At 43.2% G+C, this 21,831-nt stretch overlaps 2 protein-coding genes across 17 annotated transcripts in view; one reads left to right on the top strand and one right to left on the bottom strand.

Annotated features, from left to right (window-relative positions):
* Positions 1-6,471: 6,471 nt before the first annotated feature.
* PANO1 (proapoptotic nucleolar protein 1) lies at positions 6,472-20,761 on the bottom strand. Its single transcript, XM_035317219.1, has 4 exons — positions 20,174-20,761; positions 9,105-9,228; positions 8,248-8,324; positions 6,472-7,214 (listed from the first exon to the last, which is right to left on the bottom strand). Exons 1-4 carry the CDS (start codon positions 20,759-20,761, stop codon positions 7,179-7,181), a joined length of 825 nt encoding a protein of 274 aa, XP_035173110.1. The 3' UTR covers positions 6,472-7,178.
* Positions 20,054-21,831, top strand: part of EYA1 (EYA transcriptional coactivator and phosphatase 1) — a 167,897-nt gene continuing 166,119 nt past the window's right edge. For 5 of the 16 annotated variants that reach the window (XM_035318238.1, XM_035318237.1, XM_035318232.1 and 2 more), the window contains exons 1-2: positions 20,055-20,232; positions 20,545-20,551. The gene's annotated coding sequence lies outside the window, so the exon portion shown is untranslated. Of the gene's footprint in view, positions 20,233-20,544; positions 20,552-21,831 lie in introns of all 16 variants that reach the window. The other 11 variants (XM_035318236.1, XM_035318235.1, XM_035318246.1 and 8 more) reach the window with 4 other exon arrangements.

The following is a 21,831-nucleotide window of genomic DNA, read 5'->3' as shown; positions in this document are numbered from 1 at the left end:
AGCATGAAACTGATCTTAGCTCTTGGATGAAAAGTGAGCTATATATGTTGTGTCACATCCATGGAGCTGCCAGCACCTGCTAAGAACCTTCAACACGAACTGAAGCCAAAGTGAGCTGAGGTCACGCTTCAGGCACGCCAGCAGGCATGAAGTCATTGTGTTCAGCGACCCTGGCTAAATGTAGTAGCAGTGTGTACATATTGCAAAATCACGGTCCTCTGTCCATTCTCTGTTCTTGTTGCCCTTGGGTCTGCTTCACATAGGATGTGCAGAAAGGTAGACTTTGGGATATATGAAACAACCACAAAATCAAATTCTACGTTGTTGCATTAGGTGCAGAATTCCTAAGCCAGAATTTAGCCCATCACATACTTCAAGATTTTCCAGAAGACAATAAATATGCCTGATATTCATCTTTGAAACAAATGTATAAAGCATGTCTTATGTTTTCAGTTTTACTGACCTTCCTAATGGAAGACAAACACTGCAGAAATCCTTACTGAAAAGAAAGGAAGACTTTGGCATGTGTCAGCTTTCCACCAGTGGATCTGAGGCAACAGAACATTTATTGTTTTCAGTTCTCTGGGATTTTTAATAGAAAATCTTGGATTTTTGGCTATTGAAAATAAGAGCTTTCAATTCAGACAAAAGGAGTGTTGTTTCTGGTATTAGTCCAAAGAATTAATACAACATAAAAAGTAATATACTTCTGTCTGTACTTTAACAACAGTAAAGCGGGTAGTCTAATTTTGACCTCTTTCTCCTCTTCATATGTGGCTGTATTTGTCATCTTTTGTTTCTTTGGTTTTCTTCCCTGCACCACAAGCAGGCCTGGTGTGTGGCATCCCATCACTCTCTCATTTGGCTATACACATCCAGGAATTGATACTGTAGCAAAAGGTCAGCAGACCTATAAATTAGTATGATCTTTGTGTAGAAACTCATACTCTTTCACATTAGAAGGACAGCTTCCATTATCTAGTTCGGTGTCCAGCATACCATAGAAATAAATGCAGCTGTTTCATTTTGGAGCCAGTAGACAGTTCCCATCAGCAGCAGCAAAGACAACTGTTTGATCCATGATATCTGCTTGTACCCTCCAAGTGTCTCTCCTTTTTCCTGACACTGACCTATCCATCCTGTCCATGGCTCATCACTATCTATGAAACTGGATGGAATTATTCTCAATTATTGTCTGGAGAGGGGTCACCTTCCTGATTTCAATCTTGCAAATCTCTTCACTTAGAGCCAGGTTACCACTGGTAAGTTTTTTTGTTTTTGTTTTTGTTTTTTTTTTTTTGTTTGTTTGTTTTTTGTTCTTTTTTGGGGGGGGGTGTTTTGTTTTGATTTGATTTGTTATTATTATTTATTTATTACCTCTCTATTCTATCCTGTACAATACTGAAGGCAGAAGGATCTTGATTGTCTTCTGCCAGTTCAAACAAAAGCTGTCTGGGTGGAATGAGCATTCCTGTTGCCATCCTTCTCTCCCACACAAATGATGATCATTTATAGCAATTTACAATAATACAGCTTTGGAAAATATATATTGGAAGAGAAAGTGTTGTTTTAAGAACTATGTGGAATTTTCAACATAAAACTAAGAAAAGCACAGGCAAATTTTAGTGGTAAAATATTTAAATCCCTGCATATTTGACAGATTATTCCATGTGAATGATAATGATTTGTTGTAAATGTCACCATAGCAGCTACATATAAATGTATTCAGTCCAGTCTGCACTTTAGGTTTATCTTTATTACCTGGTATGCCACCAGAAATAGAAATATCCCCCTCATATTCTTAAGAAAGGAGAACCAAGGTATGCCTTTTTTTCTTCTTCTTCTTTCATTTGAATAGTGAGAAAACTGTAAAGAGACCTAGCCAGAAAATGCTGGCAACTGCACACTGGATTAACTTGAGGGGTGAAATCTGAGAATCCCAGAAGCAAAAAAGAAGGACGTTGGCAGGAACAGAAACTTAAACTTGGTAGCCACCCTCACAGGGATGGTAAAAAAATAAATAAATAAATAAAAAGGCCACGAGAAGGAGCTAGTTTGCCAAGGGATGAGATGGAAAAGCAGAAAGAGAACAATGAAAGAAGAAAGCCTTTAGAAGACTACGAAAGTTCTGAAAGGCAGAGAGAGGAGAGGTAATAAAAGGAGCTGAGAATGTAGGAAGGAAAGTACAGGGCAGCTCCAGAAACATTAAGAGGTCAGAGGTGGAACTAATTCAGTTGTCCAAAAAAGCAAGTGAACACAGAAGAGAATTGATGGAGAAGCAGCAAGGAGAAAGTGGTGATTGCCTCCATGAAAGCACTGCAGTAAAGCTGGTACAGGGAAAGACCAGCCAAAGGGTAGTCCCTCAATCAAGCAGAAAAGAGACAGAAAATGACAGAGACCTTGATGGAATCACTCTGCTCTCCAAGTGGTCATTCCACCTCTGCCTCCCTGGCATGGGCTCCATGGAGAAGCAACGCCATAGTACTCAGCTCTTGTGCAGCTGAGGGTCCTAACCATGTTCCTTAAGAGAGAAATTAAAATTATTTTGACCCTCCTGTGGGAAAAAGAAACCTCTTCTTACATTATTGCGGCTGTTGATCTAATGCTAAGGATGCTTTGAACAAGCTCCTTCATCACTTAAGCTATTTACACCATCCATCTGAAGGCATTTGAATGTAGTGTCTGAGTAGGTCTCTCCAGTTTCCCTCAGTCAGCAAAACAAGACAGATTGCTCTAGACAGCAGTTCAGGGCTCCAAGCACAAGATCCATTCCTTGGCTTCCCTCTGGAAAACACTTTTTCTCTCCCTGTTTTACAGAGAGGACCTAAGGAGTCCAACCTCCCAACAGGGAAGTGCTCCACCACCATGTCTCCCAAAACAGTTCTAGATTTCTTATGCTGAAAGCAAAAGCTACAGGCAAAGACATGTTAAAAGCTTAACCCTGTATGTCTATTGGGATTCTTTCTTTTTTTCTTTCTTTTTACTCTTTTTTTAAAATGGATTATTTTCTAAAAACTTTTCTTTCTAGTTAAAAAGGTGCATATATCGAGAGGTTATTAATTTGAACAATGAATAATAACACGTGCAAAATAGCAGAAAGAGTTGTAAAACTAACACATGCACTCTGCAGTAAAAGATGTTTTTAAACATAAGTTTAATGCTTTGCCCTTAAAAAGAAGCTGATATATGCATTGGTGTGGAAATACCTCAGATTCTGTTTCAATTAAATGCCTTCATTGAAAGAATCATAGCATGAAGATTGTCTACTACTACTTATTGAAAGTGATAAATTATCCAAGGATTGTAGCTCACAAATATGAGACTCAACATGTAAAAAAAAAAAAAAAAAAAAAAAAATGTAATAACTGCCTTAGATATATTTAAAAAACAAGCTGTTCTGTGAGTAGCTAACAGAGCCTGATCCCCATACATGTTTGTCTCATAACCTCTATACATTACTGCTGCATTAACCCTATCCATCTCTCACATTCCTACCTTATAATCCCTTTTGGCAAGAGGGAACATAGCCTGAGGCCAGCCCAAAGCTATGGGCTTACTGATTAGCTGGACAACACGTGTCAAGGAGAATTCATCATGCATCTGGCCACTGCCAAGCAGAAGCAAAGCTGGCTGAACAAGGGCCAGGTTACCTGGAGGAACAAATATGTTTCTTCTTCTCCATCCAGACACAGATTTTCATGGCAGTTTTTGGAACTTAACAATGTTTGGGAATTCTCTTTCTCTCTCAAGTGTGGTTGAAATTGGCTCAATTTTTTGTGGGGCAGGAGAACTGGGGGGAAATAGAGAGTGAGAGAGAAAACCAAATTACCAATTACTAAAAATACCATTTGGATTTTTCCAGACCCCTCATCCTGGAATATTAGAAAATGCAATATATAAAATAATACCATTTTCTCATTGTTGTTGTTCAGTAATGAGTAGCAGACATAAATTTGTTATTTTTTATTTTGATCCAGTAATATGCTTTCATACATGCTGACAGCTGAATTTTCTTCAATTCAGAATACACACACTTTCAGCCCTGCATTTTTGATCTCCCAGAAGGACAGACAACACACTAGGGAGTCATTTGGCCAGTGGGGGGTAAGAAAACTTTCCAGCATGTAGATTACTATGGAGATAAATCCACAGCTGTGTGAGGAGTACATCAATAGAATTACATCTGTTTACATCAGCTGAGGATCTATCACTTATCAGCAGTAGTATGTTTCCCAAAACAGCTTAACTGATTTGGACTTAATTCTTGATTACATGGTTATTTTGAGAACTCTGCAATGGCCCATAAGAGAAATCCTACTGTCTTCGGTAGTCTTATCTAATTTATACTCTAGGTCCAACAACAATTACTGATACTATGTGTTAGCAAACTAAAGGGAATGTTTTCAATAGTCTGTATTGTTGTCTTCACACTGCTCATCCGGAAAGATGTTTATAATTTTGAGGAGTTAAAAAACTTTCTTTGAAGTAACTAGACACAGAAGACTGGTCCACAGGCATAACTAACAGTACTTGGGGGGTGGAAAGAAATTTGAATCCTATATGCCAATGCCAAAATCAAGATACAGTAGGTCCAGGACAGCCCCTGGACTGCTTACTGCTTTTGGTAACCTGATGTCATGGATAAATACCAGTTATTATTTTCAAGTTCATATTTTCATACCAGTTTCAATTTGGATGACTGCATCTTAATTACAAATCTCAGTTACAAATGGTTTCCATGCCTATTGCCATGGAATCTGATCAAATGCTACTGAGGGTGCAAGACACCAGATCAGTAGTGGCTGAGATGCAGATGCACCTCACGAAGTCTTTTCTGTTATTTATGTTGCAATGTATAGTTTTCATCAAGTGTCACTCAAAGGAAGTATGTTTATACACAGACACATTTATCTCTGAATTTCCTCTTATCCCCTCCACCTTTTTTCTTTTCTTTCTTTGTCCGTTTGGTATATCTCTTCTGTTCTACTTGTTTCCTGAAAGAATGTCGCCATTTTATGTTTAGACGTCTATGGAGCAAAAAGAAAAAAAGCAAAAGAAAATGGGTTGGTGTAAACATTGTCTTTGCAGAGTATTGTAATGGGTAATGGACAAGGAAATTCATCTACAAAGTCACTGAAAAAGCCAAAACTCAAATTTCTCTGCCTCCAACACACATCAGCCTAATGTTCACATCATCAGAGAAAATATGGATAACTTAGAAGTCCAATTATATTGACCTTTGGGGTGAATTTTATTTTCTGTCACTCCAAAGCCAGCAATACAAAATCTCCAGATATGATCTTAGTTTCTATAGTCCCTTGTTCTTATTTTTAAAAATTAATGACAGTGCATTTGTCAATAGTCCAAATCGCAACATGCCAAACTTTTCTTCTTTTTTGCTCCCACAGGAATGTGGGTGGATGCATGGATAGGGCTGAGTGTTTTGTTCAGATCAGTTTTTTACATATACGGTTTCACATTCAAAAAACTTTAAGAATCATATGTGTAAAGAATGAACAACTTCATAGTGAAATAACTGTTTTGTCTGTTCTTAATTTATTATATATTCAATTGCTTTCTGAATATATCATATGTGCTATTGTACTCCAAATACACTTTGTAGACATCTACCAACACAATAATCAGCTCTGTTTACATTACAATCAGACTTAAGTCATGCCTGTAAAGCCATCACATTTTATGTATTTACACACAGACTTTCTCCCCGCTCTTTCCCTCAAGAGACCACATAAAATGCAAGGAATGGTGTCACAAGTCCTGAAGTAAAATCTGCAAAAGTTACAAAACATCAGGATAAGGCTGCTGCTGCCTGAGCTAGAAGAACTGATAATCGGCATTAGGAGGTGGCCATCCAGGGACTGGTTCTGGAGAAAGAGCTGGGGTGCTCTGCCATGGCCTTATCACACTGCTGGCAAACAACAAAGAAAATCAGGTGGTGACCCTCAGGAGCCCCAAGTCTCATCCAAGGCTGTCAACCAGGTTAGGAAAATTGCTTTTTCATTTGCTAGAAATGCCAAAATAGAAAAGTTTCCACTGTTGTTATATTTTGCATAGACTATGTGTTAAAATCTCTGCCGACGAACATAATACTTGAACATGCAGCATCAGGAGCAGAGGTTCTGCTACCTGTATTCCAAATATCTGTCAGCTGAGTTTCAACATGTGGAAACTACAACTGCAGGTCCTTCTCTATGTGAACATGCAAGTCTTGCAAGTCTTTCAAAGGTAAAAATTTATGAACAGGAATTTTTCATGAAATTTGGATAAAGTACAATTTGGATAATTAAAAAAAAAAAAAAAAAAAAAAAAAGCAAGTTGAATGAAAATAATGAAAATAAATAAATAAATAAATTATCTGAGGTACAGAGAGCAGACAAGACGTTTGACTTCTGTGTCCCTACTCCTGCCACAGTACCCTGTGTAGCTGTAGCTGATGTGGAGGAACTGATATTTTTTTTACACAGCTCTACAATGGTGTTATTTGGTGACTTAAAAACTGGGGAAAACACGTCACCTCCTCAAACACTTCTCCATCTATCAAGAAGGCTAATAGATTTGACTCACTGTTCAGCAGCATACTAAAGATCCTGTGCCATATTAAGCACAAGTTTTCCCACTAATTTGTCGCAAAGCAAGAGGAAGTAAAAAAATCAAACAGGCGAAGAGAGTAAGAGTTCACAGGACTGTGAATTCAGTGGAAATTACCTAGAGATTGAATTTAATTGGCAAACAAAACATAGTTTTTTCATGTTTAATTGTGCCTCACCATGCTAAAAATCTAAATACAATGGTATAGTAAAAACAAATTAAATAATAATAATGATAACAATAATAATAATAAAAGCCAACAACAACAACAACTAAACAAAATTAATAATAATAATAATAATAATAATCCTGCAGTCGAGAAAAACATCACCAAAACCTCCCAAGGAGATATTTGGCAGGAATGTGCTAAAAGAAACACTTTGCCAAATACTTGTTGGCAAGGACAAATGTTGTTTTCACTGAAGTCTATAAAATGAAAAAAAAATAAAAATCATTCCAGGACCTATTATTTGTAGCAGTGTTTCCTACACAAACCTTGTCGATATGTAAGACATCATCACTTTGTTGAATATCATTTTAAATTGGTGAAGTCTGGATTTTCTTCCACTCTACTGTGATGCTGGAACACAGCTGATGATTTTTGTCTGTGACAGAAAGACTTTAGATGAAAAGCAAGCATAAAGAGTTTAAGAACACAAACATCACAAAATAATAATCTATGCAAAAAGCCACACTAGAAGCACATCAGAAAATTTTAGTGCTGTGGTGAACATATTTTTTTAAAATTAACACTCTTACAGGGGTTATCATTTTTCTATATTTTCTAAATGTTCTGATTTAAAATTTCAAAATGCTTTCCTATGTCAATGACAATCTTAATAGAGTCCAATTAGTTCCACAAGGCACTTTCTGATGCACAAGCCTCTGGCTTGATTGCGGTGAATGGTGGGTATTTCCTGTGTTTAAGTCCACATATGGATTGAGTAAGGCAGTGGCAGAGAGACTACTGTTTTCCTTCACTACATCTTCATTTCTTTTTCACAGGCTAAGCCTTTTTTGTTTTTCCTGGCTCTGTTGTCAAAACATTGACCAGAGTTTTGGCTCATGGTCTTGGAATACGAGGCCAAAACAATCCTCTGGAAACCAGTGTGGCAAAACGTATTTTAAATCTATACATTCACCATTCAACCATGTGAGTAACCACGCCCACTGCCCCACTCTGTGGTTTAAAAACAACATGGGTTTGCCCCCAGAACGGTTTGATTTATTTGACAAGCTTTTTCAAGCTGGGTATATCAACATTTAAACTGTTCTGAGGCTTGGCTTCTTACGTCACTTGTACAGCAAGTATTAAAACACACTCTAATCATTTTCTGCCTCTATTAAACCAGACAAGGTGAATGCATTGTGCATTCTGCAGGATTGCTTTGAATGTCTCCAAAGACAGACAAGGTACAGTGATTCTTTTATTTGTCCCTCAATACCATAGAATTAGGACCTTTTAAATACGATCTTTGTTACAACCTCTTTGGAAAATACATCTTTATAACAATTACCTACAGCTTCCTCTTGTTCCCGACCTAATAAAGACCAATGCAAAACAGTAGAAGATGACAGATTTTAAGGGTTTCTTCCAAAAATGTAGCATAATGCTTGGTGACAATGCAACTTATTTACCTTCATTGTCAGGTTCACGAAGGGACAGTCATTCCTGAGGGCTAACTGAGAACGCAAAATGAAACTCAGCTGTAAAACTGAAATCAGGACCAATTTTATTCACGGAATCAGGAAAATTAAAGTACAAAGATGGTGTGTGGTAGATTAAATATTCTATCCAAACATAATCTAATAATTTAAGTACTGGGATGTCTTTCCCCCGACCAAGGAATTCCTGTACGATTTATTTCCAATTTTTTAATTCCGTTTGTTCTATATTGTGTACCACAGCATTGAGCTGGGCCTCTTTCGGTGTTGGTTGCGTGGAGGCGACCTACAGAAATATATACATAAGCCTAAACTTGGGGGAAAGGATCAAGGATCTGCTTCTACCTTGACCAACCAATAAATTATCTGTGTGACACTTGAACCAGATTTAAATATCCCACCTGGATTTCCTCCCAAACTGCACGGTGGGAACCAAACAGCAGGCCAGAAAATGGCTTTTGGCATTCAATAAAACTTAAAACTTCTCAGCCAAACCTGCTTCACGGCGCAGAAAAAAAAAAAAAAAAAAAAAAAAAAAAAAGTCAGTAGATGTGGGGACCCGTTACACTGTTGCCCTTTTACCCCACGCAGCACAGGGCTTCCCAGCCCCGTTTTCACCCCGGGTGTGCAGTCTGGGCGCGGGGTAGTGCGCGGGCCCTAATTGCGAGAAAAGCCAAAGCGATTAGCGAGGGGGCGGGAAACGCTGGATGGGCTGCTGCTGATGGATGGCCCCTGGAGGTCGCCCCCAGCCACTGCCACACCTCGGGCCCCAGAGATGGGAGGCCGCGACCGCATCCTCCTCGCCCGCGGTGCCTGTCCGAGATACTCACCCTCAGCACCTCCAGCATCTTCGCCGCCTTTTTTTTTTTTTTTTCCTCTCGTGCTTTTGAACGTGGTCCCGTCGGCCTGCATCATGAAAAGTGTAAAATCCCCATCGCTATTTTTTTCTAGAAACTGGAAAAAAAAAATTAAAATTAAAATTAAAAAAAAGCGCGGAGGTTGGGGGTTGTGAGAGTAACATGAGGCAGCGCTTCAGCAAACCCCATAAACCCGAAATGCAAGAGCTAGAGAAAAGGGGGAGGGGGAAGGGAGGAGGAGAAGCTTGAAAGTCTCCGCGAAACTAGCAAATAGCTCCCTTTTGAGTCCCAGACACCATAACTTGTTTTACGATTAGCGATCTGTTTAAAGATTTGTCCTGGAAGTACTTGCTATTGGGTTACAAAAGGTGACGTTAATTGCATTAAGCCATAATGACCCGTGAAGGATTGCAAAGATTTAGAGAAAAACACGCTTCTTTCTTAAAATAATAGTAAATAATAATGATAATAATAAAGTGGGAGCGCAGCACGAGGACAGGGTGGCCGGGGATCCCCGGAGGAGGGAGAGAAAGAGGGGGGGGAAGCAGACCCCCGGCCCCGACCCCGCTGGGTGCCCTCGGCTGCCTCCTGGCCGTCCCGCACCACTCCGCACCGCCCCGCACATCACCGCGCCGGCAGGACGCGTGTCAGCCCCGAGAACGCCTGGGCGCAGCCGCCGGCGATGCGATGCGGAATTAAATGTGTCTGCTCATAATCTATAGTCTCCCTCGCCGGGGCAGAGCAGGCAAACAAAATTGTCATTCCAAATGAAAAGAAAACACTATTTCTTAGAAGTGTTTAGGAGGGTGCACAGCAGGGCATATTTTCTTTCTTACTGGCAAGAGTTTGTAACTGGATCCCTTAACATTACTGAGAACATGAAAACATGAAACAAAAGTATTGATCCAAGAATTCGCAGAAGAAAAGTATCCAAATACACACTGGTTTGTTTTATTTTTTTTTTATTTTTTTTTTTTAGGTTACATCAGATGTTTACTGGGTGAAGCTGAAGCTTGCGATATAGACCTTGCATGAGCCATTCAAGCATACGTGGAGGAAAGTGTTATTTGTGTTGTTAAATTTACATTATGTTCACTTTAATTGCATCAGCTGCTAGATAGACCTAGAAATAATGGCATTTAAGAGGGAAATAGCAATCATCTTCAGAGGATTGCAGCATAATGGAGGAACCTAATTAATTTAACCTTGCAGTCTTCCATAATGGCTGTACTTTATCATTTCCACAGATGGAGCTTGAAGGAATTAACAATATTGTTTATCCCAGCAGACATCTCTGACTGTGGTTAGCCAATGGCAGATTTCCCACTTAAAGATGCATTTCTTCACTTGAGGGAAACCAACTTGAGTACTGGCAATAGCTGTCGAAACTTGCTAGTGTTATATGTGTGTGGCATATTGGAAAACTCTGAGAAAATGCATAATATCGGTCTCTTTATAGTCTCATCAAGTGACGCTGGAAGAAGATAGAGTGTTTCCTTGCCTGCCAGAGCCAAGACTTTTCCAACACCATTTCAATTGCTCTTCCTTTACTTTCCCCTTCATTATATTTTTCTTTAACGGGGTGTTCTTCTAATCTTTTTTTTTTTTTTTAATAATTTTTTAAAAAAAAAAAAAGAAACACTACGTGTCTATTTCTAGATTTACAGAATTCAACCCAATACTTTTCGAAGATGATTTGCAATGTTTACAGACTTGTTATGCTTGGGAAACCTGAGTAGACCTGAGGTAAGCACTCCTCCACCCACAAAACACAGCAAAATCTGGATTATTTGAACAAGATGATTGTTTACTCTTTCAGGAAATAATGCATTTTCCACATCCTCATATTCTATGGTGCACAGGCATGCACACGCTCAAGTCATATGTGGGTGTCACCAGAGTCGGGAAGGGAGAAATCCACCACTTTGCATATTCTGGCCGTCAGAAAACACCCCCTGATCCTTGATACTAAACTAGGCATAAACTACAGTTTGTACTTTTACTTGCATAGCTGAGAGTGTTGTTTGGCAATTTTGAGATGGATATTTGTTACCCTGCACGTGAAGAGTTAGCCACAGAAGCGAACATGCATATCAGACGAGCACAGTCTCAACACACTTCTCTCTCCCCGTTTTTTATTCAGAAACGTTTGTTGGTGCCTGAAAGACGAGGATAGTTCAACTTTTTATGTACAGTAACAGTGTTCTAAGATATGTCTTAATCTACTTACTTTTTCTAAGGTTTATTGGTATCGGAGGTTTATTGTTGCTGTTGCCTTTTTGCTCTGTGTTTGGTTTGGTTTGTTGGGGTTTTGGGCTTGTTTGGTTAGGGTTTTTTTGTTGTTGCTTTGATTGTTGCTGGGTTTGGTTTTCTTTGCGCGCTCCTGAGTGCCTGGCAAGCAAAACTCCCTTCCCTGAACTTTTACATGGTCCTTGCCGCAAATGATGATATCATTCTAACACCCTAACACAGAAACTGTATTTTCTATTCTTCCTTTGTACAGAGCAGAATGCATTAGAAAACAACGTACGCACGGAAGAATGGGGGTCTGCTCTTAAAATTCTTCCTATTATTTACTATAAAGCGATAAAGGTAAATCTCCGCCTAGAAGCCACCCGGGCTGCTTGCGAACCGCCACCTTAGGGCGGCTTTGGATCCAACCCCCTCTTTGCTCATCCGGCAGGTCTCTCCGCAGCCAGCCAGCGGTGTCACATTAAAATATCTACACCGGATTAAACACTCGGGTGCGGCTTGGGTTCTCTCGCTGGCGGGCTAAGAAAGCCGGCAGCTTCCTTCGGGGAACAGAGCGGCGAGAGTGAGAACGCAGTGATTTGGGCTGATGACGTGAGCTGTGACGCTGCCGCAGCTAATGGGGAGCTAATGATGCCGCTTCGTTAAACAAAGGAGGTTACCCGCTTCGAAACCCTGTTCATTGGCCGCCTGGAAAGAAGCGTGTGCGGCTGGGTGTATAAATTCCCCGTGGAAAATGGGATACGAGAGGGAATCAGCCCGGAGAGCAGCGCAGAGGAATTCAGGCTGCGAGCGGGGCAAAGTGTAAGGCGCTGGACCGCTCTCTGTGGAGCTTGGGAATCAGTTAAATCAGCCCAAAATGCCCATAAATAAATAAATAAATAAAAATAAACACGGCCGATGAAGCCCGCGCAGCCACACCGGCACGGTAGCTCCTGCGAGCCGGGAGCACCTGCTCGCCCCGCCGGCCCCCTGCGCGACCCCTCGGAAGAGCCAACCCCGCACAGCCCCACTCAGTGCCGCGCAACGCCGCGCAACTCGGAGCGCCGCTTGCAGAGAAGCCTCTGGGTGCAGCCCCGCACCGTCTGTGCGCTCACGGTGCTGGGGGGTGGGGAGGGGGAGCCCTGCTTAGGGCAGGTGGCCCGCCAGACCTCAATGATAAGGTCGCTCGGGGATTTTAGGTTTTGCTTTGGGACTTAGGCGGACGCCCTTGTGACATTGTGCTCAGCTGCAAAGGCAGCCCTTGTGAACGCGGCTTTTCAGCCCCCCCAAATTAGCGTATTTCCAATTATAGAGATTTTTTTTTTTTTTTCAGAAAACAAATTTCAAAACCGCACAGTGTCGTTAACAAAAAGACAGAACACAACTCCCAGGGGGAAGCTCCATGTTGCCAGACCCCCCTCCAAGGAGGGGAAGGGCCTCTGGGCTCTGCACCGCGGATGTTCCTCCCGACCTCCGCGCCCCGCGGTGGCTGCGCGCTCGGCAGGGGCCGGGGCTTGGGGGATAGCCGGAAGGAGCTGTGCTCCACGGCCCGGGCTGAACGGTGCTGGTGGCGGGAAGGCTGAAAAAAGGTCGCCCCGAGTGCTCCCCGCCGGCCCCGCTGCTCCCTCCAAGGGTAAGCTCCGACGCAGCGCCCGCTCGTAGCGCCGAGATCCCGTAAACCTTCAAATCTCCTAAGAAAATTAATAAAAACATACGAAATCCTAGACGCTCCATAGCAACTGATTTTTATCTACCGTTTTACGCGCTTCATTATCCACCTAAATATAAAACCCCCGCGATTTAATGTAGTTTACGGAGACCACAGGCATTTTTGGCTTTCCTTCGCCTTTTCATTCTAGCGCTGGCAATGGGCTGACTGCAGACTTCTCTCAGGAGCCGAATGAGATGGGACCAACGGGGGAGAAAACGACTGCCCTCACTGTACTTAATGCCTCTCCAAATCTACCCGGGGACACCCAGGCGCATCAAATGCTGCATTTCTGCACATCTCCCCCCGCGCTCACTCCCTGCCACCGTTGCGCCCCGGCAAAGTTTTTCTAGAAGCTGGAGACCTTGGCCGGGCTCGGGGGAAGGCGGGGGTTGGCTTTAATCAGCATCGTCAGAGAAACAGAATCAGGTGTGGATTTGTTTCAGGCCATGTTTACATCAATCAGTATTTTCGTTACAATCTTGTCAACGGTTTTAATTCAAAGCGTATGCTAAGGCAAGAGAAATTAAACGGTACAAGGGAGAGCGTTATTTTTAGAAAAATGCGATTAAGCACACTGGCGTGGTCGAAATATGTTGATTGCACCAGCGGCGAATATATATATATATATATATATATATATATATATTCCTAAATTTATCAGCAAGGAGACGGCTCCATCCAGCGCCCCCAGTTTTGGCGAGCTGCGGCCGTGGCCTGGCGATGCGACGCAGCAAACGGTCTCTCCTCCTCGGCGTTTCACCGCTTGTCTTAAATTACGCGTAAACACGGCGCTGGGTTTTCAGCAGGCTCTAGCAGGGGCTGGCACAGGAGGAGTGCCGGCAGGGGGGATGCTTCCAGCACCTTCTGCCCGCCCGGAGCCGCGCAGCTCCTTGCGCGCCTTGCGCTGGCTGCACCTCCCCTCTCAGCGCCCGCGCAGCGCCCTGCGGTACGCCGGGGGGCGGCCGAACAAGGCGCGGAGAGATGCGCGGAGATGAGCAGAGCCGGCTCTCCGCCCTGCCGCCCCTCCGGGAGGGCTCAATTCACCAGACGAAAAGCTAACCCGCCCCAGATGCGCTCCTACCTGCGCTGTATTTTTGGTTTAGCTACTTGCGCGGGGCGCGGATCATCCGGCGGTGCGGGCGCCCTGCGTGCGTCCCGGCGGCTCTTTTCACTCCCGCTCGCCGCCATCCCCGGCTCACTTTTCACATCAAATAGGCCATTAACTTTTGATCCTCGCTGTTACATTCCAGGTTTCCCAGTGATGTTTCCTGTACACCGAGCCCCGCGCCCCCGCCGCTGTCCCACTTCGCATTTAAACGCGGACCGGTGGATCTCAATTTCTGCCGAAAATGTAATTTTGAACATATGCACTCATTTCGTCTCTCCGCGCTTGGCCTCACGTTGAATTGCCTCTCGGAGGACGGACCTAACGTTTCAGATGCCCCGGAAGAGCCCTGAATTTTTGGCTTTTCTAAATCCTGCAGCAAGCGAGCCAGAATGAGAGCTATTAAAATACCGACTAATGCCTGAGAAGACAATTTCATAACTTCAAAGCCCGAACGCGCCCATTGGCAATCGCTGCACTCACGCACTGCAAACAGAAAAAGGGATCAGGTTAGATTAGATACTCGTGTCAGGGACATTACTGAGCAGGAGCAATGACTCCGTTTCCAGCCGAAGAGGTGTTTTTTGTTTGTTTGTTTGTTTGTTTTCGCTATTTGATCTCCTAGTTTTCTCTGTGGCATAAGAAGTCACTGATGGTAGTGCTCCAGGAGAAGCCCCCCCCCCCCGATGTGCTACCGGACACCACCTCTGCCAGACCACGGGATCGTCCCGGGTTGTGTGAAAAGGGATAATTTCCCGGAGTGCCTGGTTGCCACCCCCAGATCTGCCCCCCAGCCCGGCTCCGCGGCCGGGGTGAGACGGAAGAGCCCCGGGGCAAGAGGCAGGGAGGTGGTGACCGTCCCCAGCGCATCCCTCCGGGTCCCGCCCCGTCCCCGTGTCCGGTATGCCAAAAACAAAAAAACTACAACAACAAAAAAAAACTACCTCCACCCCCAAACAAACAAACAAACGAAAAACACAAAAGAACTCTGCAGGGAGCTCTTTTGTCCAGCAGAGATTTTTTTTTTCCCTGTTCCCTGGTTTGTTCCTAGTGCAGTTGCAGGTTCCAGTATTAACTTTTAAAAATTCACAGTTTCGTTAAATTTCTTCACTATTAATTCACTTTCTGGAATAACTCCAGAAGTGTGTCCAGAAAAGGTAATCTTAAATTCAAACATTTTCCCCCAGGCACCCGAGGATTTTTTTATTTTTTTTTTCCTTTTATTAATCTGTCAGAAATATGCTGCAATGCCTTCATATCCTTTCATTCATTAAAATAACACTATTCTTTTATTTTCTGATCATTACTAGAAATAATTCTATTGTAAATTAAGGTTTTCAAGGAGTTTTGCAGGCAAAATGATAAAACCAATTGAACATACTTTTATAAACAAAATTTTCTCGAATATACCATGCAATTTTCTTCATGAGGATATATATAATCTTTCTGATGACACAATAATGTCAGATAAGCAAGACTTAAGTCGTAAACAAGATGATTAAATTACAAAGCCCAGCCTCTCGGACTGTTAGGAGTTAAATGGAGCCATAATGTTCTGAGGAAAATGAGGCACATTAAACACAAATAAGTTTTCCAAGATTCCAGATAAGGCGCCTTTGATTGAACTCCTGTTTTGGTAAAGTGCTGTTCCAAATTTGCCTTAGTCACTGTGCTAGACTACTTCCACGAATAGTCTCACACAAAACTGATGCACAAGTCCACGTTTGCAGAATATGACCTTAAAAAAGTGGATTGTCACTCTGAACGGTTCAGCCTCCCGTCAGTATCTTTGTTATGTACACAGGCTTCTAATTTCAGGCCTTTAGTGCTGAAGAACCTTGTCTGTGATTGCATTCTTAAAGGGAAGAAAGCTAAGGGTATTATTCCATTTCACACGCAGTAGTCAGCTTGAAGATTTTAATGAACATCGGGAAGAGCAAAGACACAATAAAAATCAGCAGAAAGTTTAAAATATAAAAAGCAATAAAATGGTATTTCATTGAGAACCTACTCCATAATATAGTTTTAGACAGATATTTCATGGAAAGAACTTCTGTAAGTCTATGTACTCAGAACTAGATCTGTAAGTGGTTTCACCAAAAATTACAAACACGAGTGTTTACAATGTTAAAAAGACATTGAGGTCTTAGAAAGCAGATGAATTTGCAGACACTGAAAAAAAGTTCTCTAAATTCACCAGAACTCAGAGAAAGTAGCATATGCCTCAGAAATGTTTCCATATTTCATTAGAAACTCTCTCTTTGAATCCTGTATTTGTTCTATTAATAAAAATTCCATGTGTCGGACTTTGCTTTTAGTTGCATCTAGTTGTAGCTGAAGATGACATATGACTCTGGACCTGAAAGGCTCGGTTTTACTAGTCCTTGCTTGCATTGGTCATCAGGTTTACACTCATGGCAATAGTTCTGTTCATAATGCCCGTGCTGGGACAACATCTAGCTCATTCTCATACATTGTGCAGGGGCTAGGGGCGAAAGAATTGAAATTTCCTTTCTATTTCTGAAAGAAACCAAAGGGACTCTGAGGCAGACAATAAAACACTTACTAAGGAGGTTCCTTTTTTATACTCCCTTTCCAGCATGAAAGTTCACTTAAGTAAAACAATGAATATTTTAGAAACTGAGCGTACGCTCAGGTCGCTTCTAGAAAGTTAAACCGCATGATGGGCTGAGTGCTGTTGTTTTTACTGTTCAGGGCAAGGCAAGCAGCATGCTACAGTAGATCTGACACAGAAGGAAAAACATACAGATAGGGTACAATAATGTCGATGGTAATGAACTCAAATCCTCAAGTCTGTAAAACCACATTGTGTTCTTGAGTGATGAATTTTGTATTTGGATCACTAACTTAGTTGAAAGAAGTGTAAAGACAGCTCCCTACTGGCAAAGTATCTGAGGAGGTTACAGAATGCTGTTTATTCCAGCTAGTGTCTGGAATAAATTATGTTCAAGAAATTGGCTCCTGATACTCCTATTTCAGATGAGAATTTCTACAGTGTGCTAAGTCCTAACACTTCTAGCCAAACCAGATCCTTCATTAGGATTTGCCGTTCGTCATACCTGCCAGGAGCTCTCAGATCTGGAGAGGTGCTTGTTTTGAGGAGTGAGAGAATAACAGAAAATGAACCATTTACCTTGGAGCTCCCGCCAGCTCTCAAAGGCATTGGTATTCTGAATTGCAGGACTCTGGGTTGTCAGTCTGAATAAATTTTCCCACTATTCCTACTTAATTCCTTTAGCTGTACAAGAAAGCCCCAAATTGTTTTTAGATAAACTATAGGTTGTAGGAGCCACTTAACATTTCAAAGGTTTCTACTACAGATAAGGGGGTGAATTGCAGCAGGTGACATGACAGCTCCTGGGAAGGGAGGGAGCTTGTTTTTATTCCAGTGGGTACAGCAGATGCTTGATAACTCCTGAGACTGGACTCTAGGAATTAGGAGGGCAATATGAGTGCTATTTTAAACAAAATTTAAACATTTTGATCTATAAGACATGCTTATCGATCACCCAGTGTGAATGATATTTATGCTGATTTTTCACTCAGTGCTTAAAAATAATATAGGTTTCACTTGATTCTTCTAACAACACTTGATTCTTTGAACAACTGACAAACCTGCAGAAGGGGAAGGCCAATAGAAATACTGTAAAGCCAAATCTAAGGTGATCCAAAACACTCACCACTATATTGTCCAGGGCAACTGGAAGGAGGTCTACACTTTCCCTTTGATAACTAGGCTCACACCTCTAATGAGAGCGTAGTCCTCTCTGGGGCTGTGTTTCCAACAACCTCACAGGTCTATATAACACTCATACTCACTCTGGAGCTCATGTTCATTTATTATTCTTAGGTTTCCCACACTAAAGTGCATCCCTTGGGATTTTAGATGTGCTCTGGCAAAGACTTACGTATTTTGGACATATGTAGGGTTGTTGCATACTCTACTACTTCATCAAAATTAGTAAATGAAATCTGAATCTCTGAGTTTGTAGCAGCTAAGACTTCTAGGTGAAAAAGGAGAGAATTTGGATAGATGCCCTACACCTGACTGTGAGGAAAGGCTGTATCACTGAGTGGGTGGGTATTCAACCATCTGCTCAGTCAAAGGTTGCGAATTTCTGAAGAAATTTCTCCATACAATTTAGGCTGCAGACATCTATTCCATGACTCCAGGAGATAGGATGTTACAGATGTCCTGTTGTCCTTCTTGCTTCCAGAGATTTTTATAGACTTATACGTGCTCTTTTCCATTTCATGTTCCACTAGAAGGGAGAAGGTGGACATATGACATCACCTTCTCTTAAGTGTGTTTATAGATCACCATTTTAATGACCTGTAGATCACATTCTCCCCTCAGGTATGTTAGGACAATTCTATCTGCTTCCCTGCAGTATAAAAATGCTCACCAAAGGTAGTGTGATCTGTTATTTCTTAGTGTGATCCCATTGTCATGGATCAATGCGAGTGCAACTACCAAATTTAATGTGAATTAGAGAAAGCTCAGTTTAATATCTTAAAATTGCGTTGAACTATATATAGTTTAATGAAAAATAAATACACATAAAAATATCCACTATCTAATAAGTCAAAAGTATGGCCTAATGTATTCAGTTATTTTTTAAAAAATAAATGCACTTTGTCTCAGCTTGTCAGTGTGTTTGTACCCCCCATACTTGTCATTTTAACTCACCTTCACCATTTAGTTTGCAGGATGGCTATACTGGAGAAAAAACAAGTGGGGGAAATCCCATAAAATCATTAAGAAGGAAGAATTGATTCTAATTGATTGGGATCCTTTAAGACAAACAGCTAGATACTCTATTGATTTGAATAATATTGCTTGTGTACCAATGGTTAAGGAAGATTATAAATGCTTGCAGGGACAAGATCTCACTTTCTCTAAAGTCAGAGAGATGTTTTGTACTTTCTGAAATTGTCATAGAAATGGACTGTGAAGATCTGGAAAAAGAAAATAACTGAGGAGTATGTGCCAAAGACAAGGAAATATTCGAAATATGTGGAAGAGTTTGAAGCAATGGTAACTTTTTTTTTTTTTTTTAATTATTATTATTGTTATTTTGCTTGTCTAGGGAAGCACACCTTCTGGTTCAGGAAAGAAGATAGGGAGAATGAGGCCTGGACTGCAGTGCTGGTCTTTAATAGTACACGTTAAAAAATCATCAGCTGTGCTCCTTCCTCAGGGACCAACCTGCCGAATGGAAGAGGGCACTCTTTAACTTTAGACTCAGATGCCAGTGCTTCATGCTGAGTTTAAGTTCATACCCCCTACACGGCCAAGCAAAAAGAATGTTTCACCCCTACTGTGCACTGACTTCGTACCTGAAGTACAAGACCCGGAGGATCAGCCTTATACTTTCTCTCTTCGCAGGTACTGAGGAGGGGATGCTGAGCACCAACTATGAATTCGGGGATAACCTGAGGTCCGAGGGGTCAGGTGCCACGTGCATCACAGCACAGCTTCCTCCACTCTTCCCATGCTGTCTTTGCTCCCCGGACTCACTCTTCGCCTTCTCCATCAGGGGCAGGGATGGCTTGCCCAAGAGCGGTGAATCCCCACCGGCCGGGGATGCTGCGGGTACCCGCGGCGGGGCTGCACCCGCGGCACTGCGGGAAGCCGGGATCCTCCGGCACCCATCCTTCCCTTCCTCCGCACTACCTTCCCTTTCAAAACATTACTCATAACAATCAAAAAAAAAAAAAAAAAAAAAAAAAAGCGTCTGGCTGTTTGCAGCCCCAGGAACGGAAAGCGGCGGCAGCGCGGCGCGGCCGGGCAGGCGCGGTGCTGCCGCCGGGCGAGGCGGCGGCGGCGGCGGCGGGAGGAGGAGGAGGAGGAAGAAGAGAAGGAGGAGGAAGAAGAGGAGGCGGGCAGTCGAGCTGCACCGCTCCGCTGGGCTCCGGGGAAGTTTCCTCGGCGAAACCCCTCCCCGCCCAGCGCGGCTCCTCGCCACTTACCGCGCCTGGGGAGCCGCCGGGCCCGAGCCTCCCTCCACCCGGGAGGCCCCGCGTAGTAAGTGCGTGCCGAGCCGTGCCTTGCCGTGCTGAGCCGTGCCTAGCCGTGCCGGGCCATGCCGAGCCGTGCCGGGGGCCGCGGGGGGCTCCACGGGTGCGCAGCGCTGCAGGGCTGGAGGTGGGGAGGGGCGCGGCTGGGGGAGCCCCGGTGGGAAGGGGAGGACGGGTTGTAGGGTCCCGGCGGGTCCGGGGGGCTAGGTTGCGCTGAACGCGGGTTTGCGGGCAAAGAAATCTGCGGGGGCTTCGGTGCGGTTCGCACGGCCGCCTTGAGCGCTGTCCCCCGGCCTGCCGGTTCGGAGCACGGCTAGTGCCAGGGGAGGTGTCCACTGCTCCTCCTCCTTCTCTTCCTCCTCCTCCTCCGGCGGACCGGGAGAGGCGGCCGGTGCCGGGCCACGACGGCCGAGCGCCCCAGCACGGTCCCCGGGCGCTTGGGCGGCCGCTGACGGCGCCCAGGTGGGCCGGGAGAGGAAGGGGACGAGGAGGGGCGAGGAGGGGCGAGGGGGCTCCCCCAGTTCGCTGCCCTCCCCGCATCGCCCAACGGCTCGTTCAGGAGCAGAGGCGGCAGGGACGGGAGCTGCATCTCGGGCATCCCCCTCCTCTGCTCCCCTGCATGAGGGTGCTTGGATGTGGCTGGCTGCGAGGTGCTTTTTGGCTGTTCTTAGTTTCGGGAATCGAGGATTACTTTTGCTGGAAATACTTTAGAATTGAATAATCTGTGCTTCTATCACCAAGTCAAACACAAACGTTTTCTTCAATTATTAAAATATAACATTGTTTTGGTTAACATTAGTTTGGTGGGTTTTTTATTTATTTATTTATTTATTAAGGCTCTGAGGAACATAGTGTTGCATTTAAATTGCAAAGGGAAGAGTAGTACACATTGGCTTCTAGCAGCAAAACACGCCTCACATGCTCTAACAAAATGCATTAGAATCACATAACCGTAGAATCAATCAGGTTGGAAAAGACCTCCAAGATCATCTGGTCCAACCTTTAACCTAGAACTGACATTACAAATGGCATCATTGCAGTCTCTACCTTTGAATACTCACACTTTCCATAGTGTTTTAAATAAATAAAAAAGGCTATAAGGAGATAAATTGGTCATTCAGTGCTGCAAGAACTATGGTTCCCCTCTTTTTTTAAACAGAGAATGTGGTGTGTGGAAAGTCCCTATGAAACAATTTAAAGATTAGAGCTATTCTTTCTCTGCCAAGAGCTGTGTAAGCATGAACCACAATGAGTGCAGTTGTAGGATCACAGAGAGCTATGGAGCAGGTTGTCTGCACCAGAAAATAGGAGACAGAAGGGCAGTATGTATGGAAATGTCCCTAACTGAGGACTACAGCTCACAGAGGGAGATGACCTATTTAAGGCTAGTCAGGACACCACCAAGACCTTTGTGCTAGCCTGTAAATATCTTATTCTGCTATGGATTTCAGTGTAAGGTAAACTGCAAGTATCTGTGCCCTTGAGCAAACTTTCAAAATGTATAGATTAGTCTTAATGAATGGTTCAGCATCTTCAGCTCCCAGGCAATACCCTTTTGCAGAATTTGTAATAGAATCACTAAAAATGTTTACAAGCCCTCTAAGCAAAAA

The sequence above is a fragment of the Oxyura jamaicensis genome, chromosome 2 (assembly GCF_011077185.1).
Source record: "Oxyura jamaicensis isolate SHBP4307 breed ruddy duck chromosome 2, BPBGC_Ojam_1.0, whole genome shotgun sequence".
NCBI classification, from domain to species: Eukaryota; Metazoa; Chordata; class Aves; order Anseriformes; family Anatidae; genus Oxyura; species Oxyura jamaicensis.
This window is presented reverse-complemented; position numbering and strand designations above follow the sequence as displayed.

Bases quoted from the DNA above. Each gene is read 5' to 3' on its own strand.
- PANO1 (XM_035317219.1), bottom strand. From the start codon at position 20,761: ATGCGGGGAGGGCAGCGAACTGGGGGAGCCCCCTCGCCCCTCCTCGCC. The intron at 8,325-9,104 runs GTGAGTATCTCG...TCCTGATTTCAG, and splicing joins AGATGCTGGAGGTGCTGAGG to TTTTACAGCTGAGTTTCATT. The intron at 7,215-8,247 runs GTAAATAAGTTG...TTTCTGTCACAG, and splicing joins TCGTGAACCTGACAATGAAG to ACAAAAATCATCAGCTGTGT.